The sequence below is a fragment of the Ranitomeya variabilis genome, chromosome 2, assembly GCF_051348905.1.
Source record: "Ranitomeya variabilis isolate aRanVar5 chromosome 2, aRanVar5.hap1, whole genome shotgun sequence".
In the NCBI taxonomy this organism is placed as follows: Eukaryota; Metazoa; Chordata; class Amphibia; order Anura; family Dendrobatidae; genus Ranitomeya; species Ranitomeya variabilis.
In genome coordinates, this window is record NC_135233.1 from 92,709,627 (window position 1) to 92,729,272 (window position 19,646).

Consider the following 19,646-nt stretch of genomic DNA (forward strand, 5'->3'; position numbering starts at 1 on the left):
TATTTTCCCATAGACATGCATTAGCGACGGATGGTCGTCCGTTCCATCCGCCATGCGACGGATCCGTCGAAATTTGGCGGACTTTGTCTAGACATTGACGGACATTATAAAGTTTTTTGTCTGCGCCGAAATGGCCGTTCGCGACGGATCCGTCGCGTCCGCCATTCCATAGAATGGCCGCCTATGGGCGACGGATCCGTCGCGACCGTCATTTCGGCGGATCCGTCGCCCCAATCCGCTTTTTCAATTGCGCATGCTCCAAAAAGTAGATACTTTTCCCAGACAACCCCCAAGTAACGGTCCATCAAAAAAACAGATCCGTTAGAACCGTTTTCTCAACAATTTTGACGGATCCGTCGATCCGTCACTATGTCGGAGCAGAAAGACGCCAAACAACTGAAGTGTGAAAGAAGCCTAAGTGATGAGCAGACGTGCATTATCGGAGCATGATCAGGTGCTAACTGAGTTCCTTCATTGTGCTTGAAAATTATGCTCGAGTCCCCACGGCTGCATGTCTCGCGGCTGTTAAGACAGCGATAACACATGCAGGGATTGTCTAACAAACAAATCCCCGCATGTGTTGTGGCTGTTTAGCAGCAGCAAGACATGCAGCCGTGGGGATTTGAGCATAATTTTCAAGCACACCAAAGACACCCTGCTAGCCCCTGAGCATGCTCAGATAACACTTCATCCCAGCACATTCGCTCATCACTACAGCTGATACCAAGTGATATTCTTTTTTTTTTTTTTTTACATAAAAACGTGACACTCCTTTTATATTTAAAGGATCAATGACTGCAGATATACAAGTCAGTGAAAGTTAACAAGTCGCCAGCTGCAGCAAGAGCTCTGGAAGACTTTTCTGGTCCAACTTAACGTATTAATCATTATTGCAAACAAAAAGAATGGACAACAAATTCACCGACCACCTGGGGTGTCTTTATAGCAGCTGAATAATAGGGTGCTATAGAGTAATAGCTACTAAGTAGCTCAAAAAATGTGCAATTCACTTAGTTACCTGATCAAGATCATATATTAGTCTAGTATCCAACCTTTCCCACAGGTTTGTCATCTCTGCCCATACCTGAGACACCAGGCGCTGGTTCTCACTCAGCCAGGTCTCTCTCATAGCTGCCTTGCGATCAAACCTTCGTGCAAGTTGTTCCAGTTTCTCCTGCCGGATCAGCTCGTTTCGCAGTGCGAGCTCTCGCTCATGTTCGGCTTTTTCCAGTCTTTCCCAGGCCTGGGCAAATTGAATTAAGAAAAAAAGGAGAGGTTTTTACTCCGAGTTCAGAAAACTTGTCTCCAAAAAGGACACTTCTCAAGGCAGTAATGCCAAGACTAAGAAACAGAGGACCATTCACCGACACTCGGCAGACGTTGACAAGACCAGGAATTAGGGATGTGAATCTTTTGTGAGGGCCATTTAATATATGATGCAATGGGACAACAAGAGCCTTTGTAGCAACAAATCCGAGATAGGCACAAGCTCGGAGCAAACCTCAGACAAAAGGTCTTACACCTCTCTACTCAACTGTGGCTCAAAAATTGTACGGTTGTTCTCATTTACAACACGTAAAAGCACGGAATCAGCAGGAGCCGGTAGAGAGCGCAGACGTTATCCTCCTAAACCAAACACTGGCTCATAACACCCCTCCATATGGCTTTGGATAAGTGTCGGAACTATAAAGAATATATCAGAACCGAACATTATTTACTACGTGTTACAAAATAAGAACAGTGACCTGATCTCTTGCTATGGCAGACCGTTACCGTACGGACTTTTGCACCATTTTCACATTACTGTGATGTACGCCTGCAGTTCATCATTCTCCCGCTGTACACGGATCCGCACACTCTGGCTGTTCTCACCTTGTTGATATCGGAGATGAGCTTGCCTTCTCTTGGCATGTACACTTTCTGGTTGTTAGCCCTCATCTTACTCTGAATTGTAAAGAGCAGCACTTCCAAGTTTCCCTTCTCTGTAAATCTACAAAAACCAAGGAAAAACAAAATGGCGGTGAGAAAATACATAACTAATTTACCATACAAATCTTCTACAGACAAACTCTGCCTTTTATTATCTGTGCTGAGCAATTTCTTTGCATATCTTTATAGCAGTCAGTACTCCTTTATTGTGATAGAGAAGTCAAAACTGACAAAGATTTACACGGCAACCGTCATTTTAATTTTTTTTCATAAATCAGTTTATATGAAAATATGACTCTATGTAATATATCTTATTAAACAAATCTGATTCACCTCTCTCCTTCTGAACTGACCCTTCTCAAATTTCTCAGGGTGAATTCCGATTTTCTGAGATGACAGTTGGTGCTCATGCCATTCTATGGAGAACTGTGGCATTTTCAGAACTTGCAGCAGAATGCCTGTAGCTCCTCCCTCTTCTCCATAGAACTTTAAAATCACCAACTGTAATCTGAAAAATTCTCTGAGAACATATGTTACCAAGTTGCTTATTTTCATGTGCACTATTTATGAAATAAAAATTAAAAATAATGGTTACTCTAAGGCTTTGTCTCAGAGTTTTTTAAATCTCCACCTAAATCTCCAGGTCTCTGTCCTGGCAAACCGCTGTATGACAGCTAAGTCCAGACGCTGCTCTCACATGTCAGATTTACTGTGGATTTCACCCTGTGTACAGTGAAGGAGTGAGACCCGTGGTGATAATCTGTGGCATTTAGGCAAGTTGCAGATTTGAAAACTGCAGCTAATCCTCCATGTCTAGACGTACTCCAAGCCTAAATTCACATGGGCATATAAAAAAAATTGTCCGATTTTATTCTAAAAAAAAAGCTCAAGTTGTCATATGTATGGCCTCAGATTCTCCGCATCAGCAGTTATTAAAATTAACAAGCCCAAATTCAGAGTTTCATATGGTAATGAACTGCAATAGGGAAAAATCAGATGCTATAAGGCTGACCCAGATGGTATTGGATATCTTTATAAGCGCACCCTAAACTTCAAAAGGCGAGGCAGACACACAGAAGAAACTAGTGCATGCAAAGATTTTTTTTTCTCATACAAATATGGTGCCTGAAAATAAATAAAAATAAAAAAATTGAACATCTGAATAGCAGTTTAGTAACCCCTAGAGCCATATTCCCAAGTGCAGAAATGCTGTTTTTATTCCTAGCGGTGTCGGCACCAAAATACGCAATAGCAATCTGCTTTAATTATCCTCATTTTTTACATGATTTCCCTTTTTTATATGGTTTTGGTGCTATTTAATGGTGTTTCATGTGTTTTTTCGTGCAGAAATTCTGGGATTCAGCACTTAAAATCAGTTCAACAACTGTTTTTAAATGCACAGTCACAGTGGGCACGAGCTTTCGTCAAATCATATCTAATTTGCTTGAACTGTTAGGCCATGTGCACACGTTCAGTATTTTTCGCGTTTTTTGCTATAAAAACATGATAAAAACGCGAAAAAAAACGCAAAAAAAACCGCTAACATATGCCTCCCATTATTTTCAGGGTATTCCACATTTTTTGTGCAAATGTTGCATTTTTTTCTGCGAAAAAATCGCATCGCGGAAAAAAAAGCAACATGTTCATTAAATTTGCGGAATTGCGGGGTTCCGCACACCTAGGAATGCATTGATCTGCTTACTTTCCGCATGGGGCTGTGCACACCATGCGGGAAGTAAGCAGATTATGTGCGGTTGGTACCCAGGGTGGAGGAGAGGAGACTCTCCTCCACGGACTGGGCACCATATAAGTGGTAAAAAAAAAAAAAATAATTAAAATAAAAAATAGTGATATACTCACCTTCGATGGCCCCGAAGTCTTCCCGCCTCTCAGGTGCATGCTGCCGCTTCGGTTCCTATAGCTGGTGTGTGGTGAAGGACCTGCGATGAGTCGCGAGACCGGTCATGTGACCGCTCACGTGACCGCGACGTCATCGAAGGTCCTGCACACACACATCATCTATAGGAACGGACGCCGCTGAGGAGATCGGCTGTCTGCAGGTGAGTATAACCATTTCTTTTTTTTTTTTTTTATTACTTTTAAACATTCTATCTTTTACTATTGATGCTGCATAGGCAGCATCTATAGTAAAAAGTTGGTCGCACTTGTCAAACACTATGTTTGACAAGTGTGACCAACCTATCAGTCAGTTTTCCAAGCGATGCTACAGATCGCTTGGAAAACTTTAGCATTCTGCAAGCTAATTTCGCTTGCAAAATGCTAAAAAAAAAAACGCGAAAAAAACGCAAAAAAAAAATGCAGATTTCTTGCAGAAAATTTCCGGTTTTCTTCAGGAAATTTCTGCAAGAAATCCTGACGTGTGCACATACCCTTAAAAGTGGAATTTTCTGCATGAAAACAAAACACCGTTTACACTACGTGGGAACATGACCTTACATTAGAGAAAAAAAAAGAAAAGGGATTCTCTCTCCTACTAGGCACAGCCTTTTTCCCTTCTTACTTTGGTGGTTTTTCCACTGTACGGTAGGTGTTGAAAGCTTGAAGTTGCTGTTGAACACCAACGAGTGAGTTGGCAAATTTCCGGTTGTTCAGGATGATTATAGTTTGCTCGATCCATTCAAGGAGGTCGGATGCTAGGGATTCATACTTTTCAATCATCTTTTCGGTTTCGATGGCATGGTCTAGCACCTGTAAATATATATAAAATTGTTTGCACATTTCACAAACGCCTTACAACTTTTAATCTGTGGTGGAGCCAAGAATTCCTTCCGTAAATTCTTCTAGAGGACAAGGACATGATGTATGCTGACTGATGGAATTTGCAATAAAAAACAAAAATACTAAAGCTTTTATAAAATATAAAACTAGGGCTGTTAAAACAAAACTGGATGAATTTTACAAACAGTATAATAGAGTTTGACTCAAGGAAACTAAACTGGTCTTTCCAGTCTGGAATAAAGAGCACAAAAGCTAACAACATGGCGCTGGCAGCAATAATAACAAACAAGGAAAGTTACCGTAACAGTAAGACGTTTGTGACAAAGTGGGAATAATGGGATTCAAAGACCTGAACCCTTTGGCCATTTAGGATTCATGAATGCATACAATCGATACATCTAAAAATCTGATTATTTTAACCCCTTCATGACCCAGCCTATTTTGACCTGGCCGTTTTTTGCAATTCTGACCAGTGTCCCTTTATGAGATAATAACTCAGGAACGCTTCAACGGATCCTAGCGATTCTGAGATTGTTTTTTCGTGACATATTGGGCTTCATGTTAGTGGTAAATTTAGGTCGATAATTTCTGCGTTTATTTGTGAAAAAAACAGAAATTTGGCGAAAATTTTGCAATTTTCACATTTTTAATTCTTATTCTGTTAAACCAGAGAGTTATGTGACACAAAATAGTTAATAAATAACATTTCCCACATGTCTACTTTACATCAGCACAATTTTGGAAACAAAATTTTTTTTTGCTAGGAAGTTATAAGGGTTAAAATTTGACCAGTGATTTCTCATTTTTACAACAAAATGTACAAAACCATTTTTTTTAGGGACCACCTCACATTTGAAGTCAGTTTAAGGGGTCTGTATGGCTGAAAACACCCAAAAGTGACACCATTCTAAAAACTGCACCCCTCAAGGTGCTCAAAACCACATTCAAGAAGTTTGTTAACCCTTCAGGTGTTTCACAGCAGCAGAAGCAACATGGAAGGAAAAAATGAACATTTAACTTTTTAGTCACAAAAATGATCTTTTATTTTCCCAAGGGTAAAAGGAGAAACTGGACCACGAACGTTGTAGTCCAATTTGACCCCATTTTGGAAACTAGACGCCCCAAGGAACTTATCTAGATGCATAGTGAGCACTTTAAACCCTCAGGTGCTTCACAAATTGATCCGTAAAAATGAAAAAGTACTTTTTTTTTTCCACAAAAAAATTATTTTAGCCTCATTTTTTTCATTTTCACATGGGCAACAGGATAATATGGATCCTAAAATTTGTTGGGCAATTTCTCCTGAGTACGCCGATACCTCATATGTGGGGTAAATCACTGTTTGGGCGCACGGCAAGGCTCAGAAGGGAAGGCGCGCCATTTGACTTTTTGAATGGAAAATTAGCTCCAATCGTTAGCGGATACCATGTCGCGTTTGGAGAGCCCCTGTGTGCCTAAACATTGGAGCTCCCCCACAAGTGACCCCATTTTGGAAACTAGACCCCCCCAAGGAACTTATCTAGATGCATAGTGAGCACTTTAAACCCCCAGGTGCTTCACAGAAGTTTATAACGCAGAGCCGTGAAAATAAAAAATAATTTTTCTTTCCTCAAAAATGATTTTTTAGCCCGGCCCAAGGGTAACAGGAGAAATTGGACCCCAAATGTTGTTGTCCAGTTTGTCCTGAGTACGCTGATACCCCATATGTGGGGGTAAACCACTGTTTGGGTGCACGGCAGGGCTCGGAAGGGAAGGCACGCCATTTGGCTTTTTGAATGGAAAATTAGCTCCAATCGTTAGCGGATACCATGTCGCGTTTGGAGAGCCCCTGTGTGCCTAAACATTGGAGCTCCCGCACAAGTGACCCCATTTTGGAAACTAGACCTCCCAAGGAACTAATCTAGATGTGTGGTGAGCACTTTGAACCCCAAAGTGCTTCACAGAAGTTTATAACGCAGAGCCATGAAAATAAAAAATAATTTTTCTTTCCTCAAAAATGATTTTTTAGCCCGCAATTTTTTATTTTCCCAAGGGTAACAGGAGAAATTTGACCCCAAAAGTTGTTGTCCAGTTTCTCCTGAGTACGCTGATACCCCATATGTGGGGGTAAACCACCGTTTGGGCACATGTCGGGGTTCGGAAGGGAAGTAGTGACGTTTTGAAATGCAGACTTTGATGGAATGCTCTGCGGGCGTCATTTGCGTTTGCAGAGCCCCTGATGTGCCTAAACAGTAGAAACTCCCCACACGTGACCCCATTTTGGAAACTAGACCCCCAAAGGAACTTATCTAGATGTGTGGTGAGCACTTTGAACCCCCAAGTGCTTCACAGAAGTTTATAACGCAGAGCCGTGAAAATAAAAAATCATTTTTCTTTCCTCAAAAATAATTTTTTAGCCCGCAATTTTTTATTTTCCCCAAGGGTTACAGGAGAAATTGGACCCCAAAAGTTGTTGTCCAGTTTCTCCTGAGTATGCAGGTACCCCATATGTAGGGGTAAACCACTGTTTGGGCACACGTCGGGGCTCGGAAGGGTGAGAGCACCATTTGACTTTTTCAACGCAAGATTGGCTGGAATCGATGGTGGCGCCATGTTGCGTTTGGAGACCCCCTGATGTGCCTAAACAGTGGAAACCCCTCAATTCTAACTCCAACACTAACCCCAACACACCCCTAACCCTAATCCCAACCCTAACCCCAACACACCCCTAACCCTAGTCTTAACCCTAATTCCAACCCTAACCCTAAGGCTATGTGCCCACGTTGCAGATTTGTGTGCGTTTTTTTTCCGCACCGTTTTTGAAAAATCTGCAGGTAAAACACACTGCGCTTTACCTGCGGATTTACAGCGGATTTCCAGTTTTTTTTGTGTGGATTTCACCTGCGGATTCCTATTATGGAGCAGGTGTAAAACGCCACGGAATCCGCACAAAGAATTGACATGCTGCGGAAAATACAACGCAGCGTTTCCGTGCTGTATTTTCCGCACCATGGGCACAGCGGATTTGGTTTTCCATAGGTTTACGTGGTACTGTAAACGTGATGGAAAGCTGCTACGAATCCGCAGCGACCAATCCGCTGCGGATCCGCAGCCAAATCCGCACCGTGTGCACATAGCCTAATTCTAACCCTAATTCAAACCCTAGCCCTAATTCTAACCCTAACCCTAATTGCAACCCTAACCCTAATTGCAACCCTAACCCTAATTGCAACCCTAACCCTAATTGCAACCCTAACCCTAATTGCAACCCTAACCCTAATTGCAACCCTAACCCTAATTCTAACCCTAACCCTAATTCTAACCCTAGCCCTAAGTGCAACCCTAGCCCTAAGTGCAACCCTAACCCTAAGTGCAACCCTAAGTGCAACCCTATCCCTAAGTGCAACCCTATCCCTAAGTGCAACCCTAGCCCTAAGTGCAACCCTAAGTGCAACCCTAACCCTAAGTGCAACCCTATCCCTAAGTGCAACCCTAACCCTAAGTGCAACCCTAACCCTAAGTGCAACCCTAACCCTAAGTGCAACCCTAACCCTAAGTGCAACCCTAACCCTAAGTGCAACCCTAAGTGCAACCCTATCCCTAAGTGCAACCCTATCCCTAAGTGCAACCCTATCCCTAAGTGCAACCCTAACCCTAAGTGCAACCCTAACCCTAAGTGCAACCCTAACCCTAAGTGCAACCCTAACCCTAAGTGCAACCCTAACCCTAAGTGCAACCCTAACCCTACCCCTAACGGAAAAACAAAAATAAATATATTTTCTGTATCTTATTATTGTCCCTACCTATGGGGGTGCCGGGCGGCAGATTCGGCAGGCGCACTGCGCATGCGCCCGCCATTTTCCAAGATGGCGGAGCCCATGCGAGAAGACCGAGGACACCGGGACTAGGTAAGTACGGGGGGTGCGATCGGACAGCGGGGGGCGGAGGGGAGGGGAAGGCACCTAGGACAGGACGGAGGGGTAGGGAACACTGACGGCGGCTGCAGATCGCCGCCGTCAGTCGGTGGGGGGGCCAGATCGGGGTCTCCAGCCATGGCCGATGCTATTGCAGCAACGGCCATGGCTGGATTGTAATATTTCACCAATTTTCATAGGCGAAATATTACAGATTGCTCTGATTGGCTGTTGAAAGTGAAACAGCCAATCAGAGCGATCGTAGCCACGGGGGGCGAAGCCACCCCCCCTGGGCTGTAGTACCACTCCCCCTGTCCCTGCAGGTCGGGTGAAACTGGTGTTAACCCTTTCACCCGGCCTGCAGGAACGCGATCATTCTGTGACACAGCATATGCGTCACAGGTCGGATTGGCACCGACTTTCATGACGCATACGCTGTGTCACAGGTCGGGAAGGGGTTAACATCCCATACAGGAGAAACCGTTTATCATATAATTCAGAGTGTCCCAATAATGGTGAGTGTAACATCTGCTACATTAAATTATTCCACGCAGAGAGTTTACATGCTCTTTCCATTATGCCGTGAATCTCACCCCCCAAAAAAAGAAAAAAGTCTACATGTTGGGGTTTTCTTCCAAATTGCTATTTCATTTCCACAAGTTCTGACTTCACATCTGCAGTTTTCCGTCAATTCCAACTCTACTTGTCATATAAATGGTCCAAATCAAATAGAATCAGGACTCTTTACGGCTTGTGACTTGCAAGACTATTTTATAGAGTTGTGCACACTGTTTCGCAGAACAATGGTCCAGCCGCCATGTCTGTAGTCCCAGATTGACACCAGAGTAGGCCCTGGGTCATCAATGCAACGTAGCACACGTTACATGACCGGCAAGCAATCAGTAGATGCATTGGGGTATGCAGTAGGAGGGACGAGGTTTGCAGTGTTCTGGTCCGGCAGCCAATGACTTCGACTCCTAAGAATCTTTTCGCCCAAGTCTACTATTTTATGATTCAGGGAGGATGATGTCCCAATTGAGCAAGGCGGTTAACAGAAAAAGGTTACCATATTGCTAAAGTTACCTGGTGTGGGAATTTCAGAGTGAATAGAGGTAATCTTAGAAGGGGTTGACTGGAACTTTAACATTGACAGCCTACTCAATTCCGTCAAAGGAACAGAGGCCACGGGTGGGTATTGCATATACACCCCCTATTCAAATCACTGGGGGGCAGATGTGCAGTACCAAACTGTGGCCACTATTCTGTCGACAGAACTGTGTAGCTCCGTAACTGAGTGCTTCCAGCTGCCAAGGACACCAGGAACAGGAGATAGTAGGCGGTGCTGGGAGTCACATTCCCACCGATTAACACTGATGGCCTGTCTGTAGGATAGGTCATCATAGTTAAAGTCCTGGACAACCTCTTTTATCGCCATCTCAGAAAACTACTAAATGAACAAATATAATGCAACTTTTTTCTTTTAAATACTTACTTTTCCAACACGTTTTCCTTCCACGGCTAAAGCCTTCATTTTTGAGAAATAATGATAGTATGTGACAACATAAGTGATGATGGATTTTTCATCAGGATGATCCACGCTTATATCTAGAATAAAACCATAAAGTTCAAAAAGGCCCCAACCAATTATTTATTTTGACTCAGCGACAAGGATACATTATAAAGAAGAAAGATTTTGTAAAGTCTACATCAATTTAGCCTATAAAGAACAAACATGTCTATTCTTGAGGATTGGAATAATCTTCTAATATAAACATTTCCCATAGGGTAAACCTGTCTATACTGCACTGCACCCATGGGGAAAAACAAATTAAAGCAACTTTGGAATTCTTGAAACCTGTCACATTTAACACAAAGTTAAATCTTTAGTCTCCACGCAAAGAAAATGAGGAGCTGAGAAAATTGATATATATTTTGTGGGAAATTAGTATAGTTTGTAAATCATTTATTTCTATTCCTGCTTCCTTTGGGCGTCAGGTGTCAAGTGGGTGATTTAAGACTTCCCTGTATAGCTGTGCCTACAAAAATGGCTGTCAATGGCAGAGCAGGTCTGCCTCCTGTATTGCCAAACCCAGAACAAACATGAATTTATTTTTAAGTCATAGTAAGTCATTTTCCACAAAATTATATATCAATTTGCTCTGCTCTTCTGCTCCACAACATGCTCCCACAGTCTGCTCCACTCTTCTGCTCCACAGCATGCTCCCAGTCTGCTCAGCTCTTCCACTCCACAACATGCTCCCAGTCTGCTCAGCTCTTCTGCTCCACAACATGCTCCCAGTCTGCTCAGCTCTTCTGCTCCACAACATGCTCCCAGTCTGCTCAGCTCTTCCGCTCCACAACATGCTCCCACAGTCTGCTCAGCTCTTCCACTCCACAACATGCTCCCACAGTCTGCTCAGCTCTTCTGCTCCACAACATGCTCCCACAGTCTGCTCAGCTCTTCTGCTCCACAACATGCTCCCACAGTCTGCTCCGCTCTTCGGCTCCACAACATGCTCCCAAGTCTGCTCAGCTCTTCTGCTCCACAACATGCTCCCAGTCTGCTCAGCTCTTCTGCTCCACAACATGCTCCCACAGACTGGACTGCATTTTCAACATGACAGGTTCTCTTTAAAAATATTCTATTGTTTCTTGCTTACAGCTCCTCCACAGACCTATGAGTCTCTAGGGATACAGACTACCCGTGTGTAGTCAGGCTGCTGTGTTACGCTTACATTTGACCCTTTCTACTATCTGTACAATGGGTTATCACATTAGGGGGGGGAAGTGGACGACAGCAAGTTCAACCTTCAAATAGGGTTCATTTGTGTAGTTTGTAAGTAGAAGCTAATATTTAGGCTGTGAACATAAAAAGGTTACTTTACTTTCCTCTAAGGCGGGTTTTCATACATAGCCTTCCAGGCACAGACCATGATGTACGGAGATCACTGATCTCCTGACCAAATGTCACAGCCTCATAGGCATTTACGTTACTGACCCTGATGTGTGACGCCACATTAAGGGTATTTGCACACTGCGTCTTAGATGCCAGCGAACCCACCGGGTTTTCTGTGGCGAAGATACACCATGTTTTTCCTAAAGCATCTTTGTTGGTGTTTTTCCAGGGTGTTTTCTTTTTTTTTTTAAATAAACTTTAAATACACAGCAGCTTCCAAGAGTGAACACAAAGCCGCCCAAAGAAAAAAACGTACTACAACTTTTAACAGGTGCTCGTCTTTTTCGAAACCTAAAGTGGTTAAAAGAGGTAACAAAAGACGAAACATGTGCACAGCTAGTTGTTTTTACGTTGCTGTGAATTATGTTCATTCTTTGCAGCTTTTTTTTTTTTTTAGCACTTTTCTAGGATGAATCTGCCTAAAAGAGACACAGTGTGCATAAACCCAAAGCGGGATTATGGACCACTAAGCATCTTTCTTGCAGGAAGTAGCCATGGAGGCAATCAGCAGACAACCGGCAGTGAGAACTGCACTCACTTACAAGGGACATCCATTAAAGACTTGTAAGGGCACCTTCTAGATGCCATAATTTAAGGGGATCTTTGTGGCGATGAATTCTCTTAGAACCAACTTGTACTTATTACGCTGCTCACCTTCTGGGTCCAGGAGCTTTGTGAGCCCGAGGTGCTGCTCTGCAAGGTTGAAGGCATTCTGAAGATTGTAGTGTGCATTGGACTTCTTCAACTTGTCAAAATCAATCAGATCCGGCCTAGGTGGAGAACAGTTCATGACTTTCATGAAGACAAGTCACAACAATAAATGCAGAAAGATAATAAAACATACAATGACACTGTCACACAGCGCCAAGCTCAGCTACCGAGACCTGACCAGGACACCATCAACATAGAATTTGTATATTATTCTTGTTCTCATGAAATGGATAATGGGATTTCTAGAAAACGGAACTAAATCTTAGACAGCAAACTGAATGGCGATGCCTACAATAAATAAAAAATACAATGTCACAATATCCATGTGCTTTACAAATACAAGGAAAAAACACTTTTTTCAGAGTATAAATTTAATTACAGGCCGACTTCCTGACAATCAGATTCTAATCTAGACTGTTTTACTTGGACTCTGGACAAGTGGTTTAAATTATAAAAAGCATGGTGGCAAAATGACGACTTATTGGAGATAAATAACAAGAATGAATGGCGTACTGAATAGCGGGATAACAGATATTTCCTGGCACATAATGAAAGTCTGTCTCTAAAGGCCTGGCCGAACAGCCTACAGATATACTGACTGGAGGAACTAATTAGGAAAATTCCTCTCTGCTCTGACTGCATAGACCACAACTCCCAGTTTGCCACATTAATGAACTTCGCACTTCCCTGATCCATTTACAATTACTACTAACTATTCTACAAATGTGAATCATTCATTTTACTGTAATTCCTGTCATTTCTCCCTAAATGTGTGTTTTCATAGTAAATGGAGCCAGAAAACCTTCATAAATATGAAGCACACCTCACATATTTATACATTCCTGCACGTTGTTCAGCACTGGACGCTATAAGTTTACATACATTTATCATGTCAATTTTGTGTAGCTAATGGTCCCTTTTACACAACCTCTTCAGATTTTGTTGTTGAGGCTCGTGGAGATCGGTGGAGAACTGCTGACGAGAAACTTGTGTAATGGGGTCTTCAATGGCCCATCATGGTGCCTCGGGGAGTCAAGTTTCTCAATCAGGGGGACATATACCCAAGGAGGGTACTTACACAGTCCTAAATTTGTGATATTAATCAACAGACTTATCCTATGAGACGCTGCTCCATAATTGTTATTTCATGGGGAATACATGCATCTGCATCTACAATTCAGGAGGCCTTGAAATACACTAATATTCTTCATACCTTAAATGTAATACTGTATATCAGATTTTAGCAAGTTAAAAGGTCAACATTGGATAAGAACACAATCAATCTGATACAACAATGTGGGTAACACTACATTACTTAATGACTACACCAATATCCTCTGTCAGATATCATATGACCCAAAAAAGGATCGTCCCCTGGAAGAAGCTTTCTAAAGCGAAGCGCGCGTCGGGTGTGGTGGGTTCCTGGCTCTCTGCACTGCTGGTAACATTACCTTTATAGTTTTACTTTGTGTGTCCATTTATGTATAGATTGGATGGTCATCTGTCATACCTTGGTCCAATAGTATTATAAGGTATTATTGAAATAGTTTACTGAAGACTCTTCTCATATTTAGGATTACATGGGCTTAATAGCATATTAGCCTATTATTACAGGTAGCTACATTTATATACTACTTCTACAGATATGTGATTTATCCTGTGTATTATTGTTCTATGACTGGACCTACTACTTGGATTCATTGAACAAGATCAAGATGTACATCTAAAACTACATGGTATATTACTTGTACTTTATACATTCTTTCCTACCTACCACTTGTGATATATGAGAGTCTGTGAATGGATATAACAGTGCAATAGACTATGCTAGATTTTTTTTATCCAGGTATGCCCACTTTTTTCCTGTACTTTTATCCCCTTCCTGTATATTCTGTATTTACATACGTAAATACATGCTATATTTTCTTATATGTTTTTAATAAAGATGTATTTTAGCCCTTTCTTTAAAAAAAAGCCTAGTTTCTTTAAGCGTTGGTACATTACTTAATGGTAAGAGGGGAAAATAGAGCCTATATGAGGCACACATGACTGCCACATGCAGGTCTGCAGATTTGTGAGCCCGAGGTGCTGCTCTGCAAGGTTGAAGGCTTTCTGAAGATTGGAGTGTGCATTGGACTTCTTCAGCTTGTCAAAATAAATCAGATCCGGCCCGGGTGGAGAACAGTTCATGACTTTCATGAAGACAAGTCACAACAATAAATGCAGAGGGATTATAAAACACACCAAGACACAGTCTCACATCTTTTTTCCTCATCCGTCAATCTACTAAAATGCTTGTGCATGCCCTCATCATCTCCCGCCTTGACTACTGCAACATCCTTTTCTGTGGCCTCCCTGCTAACACCCTTGCACCTCTCCAGTCCATCCTTAACTCTGCTGCTCGACTAATTCATCTCTCTCCTCACTACTCCTCCGCTTCCCCCCTCTGCAAATCTCTTCACTGGCTCCCATTCCCACAGCATATCCAGTTCAAATTACTAATACTGACCTACAAAGCCATCCACTACCTGTCTCCTCCATATACCTCTGAACTAATTTACCCTCACGTAATCTCCGGTCCTCCCAAGACCTCCTTCTTTCCTCCACACTTATTCGCACCTCACCCAACCGCCTCCAAGACTTCTCCCGAATATCCCCCATCCTCTGGAATTCTTTGCCCCAACACATCCGACTATCAACCACATTCGGATCCTTCAGACGGAACCTGAAAACCCATCTCTTCAGGAAAGCCTACAGCCTGCCCTGCCCCCGCTGCCTCCTCTTCACTACCGAAGCTACCGCCTCACCAACACCGGAGCTCCTGCAAACCTCAACCTACTGTCTCCATCCCCACCATCCTGTAGAATATAAGCCCACAAGGGCAGGGTCATCACCCCTCTGCATCAGTCTGTAATTGTTAGTTTGCTTACTGTAAGTGATATTTGTAATTGCTATATATATGGTGCTATATAAATAATAATAATAATTAGAACAGAAGACCTAAAATGTGTTTAGATGAGGCCGATCAGGGACATGGTGTATAATTCTACAGTATTTTGCACTACGCATTGCTTTCAATGGGTAACAAATGCTGCAAAAGCGCTGAAAGTGACATGCTGCATTTTGCAAAAACGTAGCTCTGTGACAAAACAGAAAATAAAAAAAAACCAAGGTGTGTGCGTGAGATTTCCAAAATCTCATTCACTTTGCTGGTACTGTGAAACACAGATGAAAATCTGCATAAAATACACTGCAAAAACGCAATATGTGAACATAGCCTAATAGAGATTTAAGTGTAGTCATGTAGAAAGGCCTTTTAAGACTAGATAGCATAGTGTTATAAAGAACTTCTTTGGGTGGATAAAGCGACAAATAATAAAGTACATTAATAAAACTGTCAAATATAAAACATTTTCTCGTCTTACCGGTGTTTATGAATGAGTGCATTGAACGCCATGCCATCTCTCCAGCTGGTTGTGAAGTTATGAATATTTACATTTGGATACCTGCAACACAAACACATTTATAAGAATCCAAAACATCGATTGCTCATTTTAAGGACAATGGACCAAGTACAATAAAAATGATGTCATAACTCAATTTCCAAGTTACTAGTAAGACATTATTTCCATAAGATTTCCTCGCCATAGGCTAGATCAGACGGCCACTATTCTTCCCAATTTCCCCTACACCTTTATGCCTCATCGTTGAGGAAGGAAACAAGCTTTGGTCAGACACCTCAAATCCAACATCCAGAAATTATAAGATGACTACAAAAGCCAAATATACGCCAAGGAATGTATTCTATATTATATCATTATCATCACTGAACCCTGTGAAAAGACAAGTTTCTTAAGCCTTAAATATAAAAAAAAATACACAGTTAAAAGCACTTAAATTAAAAATAAATTAAAAAAACACCAAAGTGCTTACACAACACTCAGCCCAGCTCAACCACCTCTCTTATAAGCAAGGGTCCCTGCCCAATGCAAAAAAGGAAGTTCCACAAAGCATAAAGTGCTATTTTATCGTGTAACAAAACATGAATATAATACAGCTAATAGCAAGCCAGTAACAAGAATAATGGAGATCTAAAGTCAGGAAAAGACAGACTGGTATGTTTTACTCCAATACGTTCAAGCGTTCCAGAGAAGACTATTTTAAGAGCCGGCCAGGGACTAAAGAAATAGATGTGGCTGGAACCAGCGCCGCTCTTGGCCGGCTCCTCCCAGCACCACTCTAGCTGACTGACAGGTCTCTTCCATGTTTGTACATAGGGTGACGTGTCGATCAACTGGAGCAATGTAGGGAGAAGGAAGTCAGGGGTGGCTCCTGTTCCAGTCACATCTATTTCTATAGTACCCCAGACACCTCTTAAAACTAGGCCCTCTCTGAAACATTGGAGTGTTTCCTAGTAAAAACCATACCAGTCAGAAATCCAGCAGCCAGGCTCTGAATCATACTGCCTGTGGTATGGGCACCATGAATAAGTAACAGGTTCCCTTTAAATACAACCTGACACTAAAGAAACCCTATGGGGTTAGGTGTCTATAGACTCCTCACACATCACCAGGCCAAGATACTGCTGCTGACAAGTTATTTCTCTTCGGACAGGTTAATGGTGAATTATAAACTAGTGATGCAGCACGGTGGCTCAGTGGTTAGCACTGTAATCTTGCAGCGCTGGGGTCCTGGGTTTAAACCCCACCAAGGACGACATCTGCCAAGAGTTTGTATGTTCTCCCCGTGTTTGTGTGGGTCTTACTCCGGGTTCTCCGGTTTCTTCACACCCTCCAAAGACATACTGATAGGGAATTGTGAGTCCCAATGGGGACAGGGATGACGATATCTGTAAAGCGCTGTGGAATTAATGACTATATAGTTCTATAAATAAAATAAAGAACACGTACTGTAATTACCGTATAAATGTTATCGCCCTGATTCATCAAAGAGATTACGGCGGAAAACTGGCACAAATCGCTTTGAAAAGTTGCAACACTAACTGATCTTACTGAACTAATATTTGTGGCGAGGCGCACACCACTTGTTAGTGGCTCCCGATTCATTGAGAGGCATGCGCTGGTATTGATGATTCGGGATCTAAACATCTGCAGGAGCCAAATGATATTTCTGGTGGTCCATTTGTACAGACAGCATTAGAAAAACCCACAGCTAGTAAATTCCTTTGCTATGCGTTACTAGTAATGCACATCTCTAAGAGGGTACATGTGCGAGGGTTTCAGGCCTATCCCTCGCACGCACACTGGATTAGTAAGTGAACCCGCCGCCTAATGTATGCATATTTCCTCACATCCCCACAATCCCGGGTATTTGACTGTGAATACAGTCATTTATGTGCATTGCAGTAATCCAGTTACGGGGGACATGCTTGCAGCCAGCGCAATTGTTTTTGTGAAAACTCTAAACTCTGTAAGAAGATCTTTTGGGTTAATCCTTTAATCTCTACTCACCCAGCTGTCTTCATCTGGCACCATAAAAGCAGAGCATCCTTGGCAGATTTCTTCTCCTTGTTGTCCTCTGTTTCTACACTAATATCTTGAATCTGGCAGAGACAAAGGGCATTCGTTGAGAAGATGTCAGCACACGGCCGACAGGTGGCACACAACTTTATTACCACATGCGTGAGCTTCAAATTCGTGGTATGAAAGCAAAACCATTCAACATGATAACATCTGGCCTAATAGCAATAGGTGCAGGCATCAGGCAGTAGCATTACAGACCCCGAGTAGCAATGTTATGAGAGAACTATTCTAATTTTTGTGGGATATATTGGTCAAATTTCTATAACTTTTGGGCAATTAAAAAGTAAATTTTGCACTTTTTTATGCCTAGGAGGACAATTGTTTTTATCCAACAGTAGCTTGCTTTTTACTTGAAGCAATATTGGCTTGTCTGTTAGAAAAGTAATGACATTTTTCATGGTTAAAATTTTCCTTTGGTAAATTGAATGTATTCAGTCATTTTGTGTGGATTATTTAGACATATCATATACCCTAGTTATGGGCGCAAACACTGCAGGCGTAGCTTTGTATACAGCTGGCAGGTATAAGTACTTTTTTTTTTTATTTATTTTGTTTAAGTAGTCCTAGGAGTATGGTGATGTGAATGATCAACCAGCAATAAAGTGATAATTGTAGACCGCCTCAATTTCACACTCCTCTCTCATAGGAACACAACCTAGTGAAAGATCTGGAAGGCAGAAACATGGACATCGGGTTTTTGCCTTCTCTTGCGGACCAAATCACATGGGGAATGAATGGAGCGGAAGTGGATAGTTGAGAAGTTAAAGGGGTATTCTGGTAGGTAGACGTTAGCAGAATAGAAGTGGAGAATCAGCACCATGATCTATCTCACCTGGAATCGGAGGATGATGGTCCATATGAGGCCCAGCGTCAGTCTGTGGTTTCCATCGACAATGTCATGTGATCCCATGTTCTCTAGATGGACTCTCTGCTCTTTCAAGAACTGCAGAGCTTTATCAACATTCTCCAGACAATGGATGCGCATCCTTCCCTTGGTGGGTTTAGGCTGTATTTAAAAAAAAGCCAGAGATTAAAGTATATGTATTGGTCATGGCGGCAATACATCTACATAGAAAAATACAAAACAATGGCTGGATCTAATGTAAAAACTAAAACAAGTGCAGATGTGTTAAACAATAGGCTGGTAAGCCAGACTGGAAACCTGCCAGTCGTGAGTGGATTTTCAGAAGTAAGAATTATCCCCAGCCCAGACTAATACCATGACATCAATAAACCTGGAATTCCAGTGTATGGCGGGATCAGCACAATATTGTGGCACACTTTCACAGTATACATCTTATATGGTTTCTGAACAAAACGGAAACAAATCCACATTTCAAGGAACTTTTTTTTTTTTTTTTTTTTTTTTTACAGAATTTGCTCAGTTTTTCTTTATTTTTTTGTTAATGGTTTATTATCACTAGTAATAAACCATAGGACTTCTTAAAATATGGGCCAAAGGAAAGGACGGAAGCCAAGGTTTCATAGTTCATCAATCCTGTCTGCCTTGGCTTTAGATGGAGAGACAAAGAGGACCGATAAAGGGGTCTATGGGGGGACACAATGATTCATGAATGTGTGTTATTGGTGGACTTCCAACTTCCGAGACCAGCAAGGCCAATGAATGCTGCTGCAAGCAATACAAGCCAAGCTAATATATGTGGGTAAACAATGAAGGTGCCATGATCCTCCAGTGAATATTGTGGCCCATTGATGCTGCTGAGAAGTGAACATTGAGGGTAATATACATTAAGGCCCTTTCATACATCAGTTTTTTGCCGTCAGTCACAATCCATGGGCTCGACGGATCCGTCGCAGAATGTGAAAAACTGATGCGATGGATCTGTTTTTTGGACAGACCAACTAGCGGATCTG

At 42.1% G+C, this 19,646-nt stretch overlaps 1 protein-coding gene across 2 annotated transcripts in view; it reads right to left on the reverse strand.

Annotated features, from left to right (window-relative positions):
• The window catches only part of SPTBN1 (spectrin beta, non-erythrocytic 1), a 205,977-nt gene that overhangs the window by 50,302 nt on the left and 136,029 nt on the right, over nt 1-19,646 (reverse strand). For both annotated transcript variants that reach the window (XM_077282706.1, XM_077282707.1), the window contains 8 exons: nt 18,604-18,777; nt 17,700-17,791; nt 15,654-15,734; nt 12,172-12,287; nt 10,054-10,166; nt 4,451-4,638; nt 1,873-1,990; nt 1,085-1,243 (listed from right to left, as the gene is read on the reverse strand). In XM_077282706.1, coding sequence (XP_077138821.1) covers nt 1,085-1,243; nt 1,873-1,990; nt 4,451-4,638; nt 10,054-10,166; nt 12,172-12,287; nt 15,654-15,734; nt 17,700-17,791; nt 18,604-18,777 — 1,041 coding nt within the window. The remainder of the gene's footprint in view (nt 1-1,084; nt 1,244-1,872; nt 1,991-4,450; nt 4,639-10,053; nt 10,167-12,171; nt 12,288-15,653; nt 15,735-17,699; nt 17,792-18,603; nt 18,778-19,646) is intronic.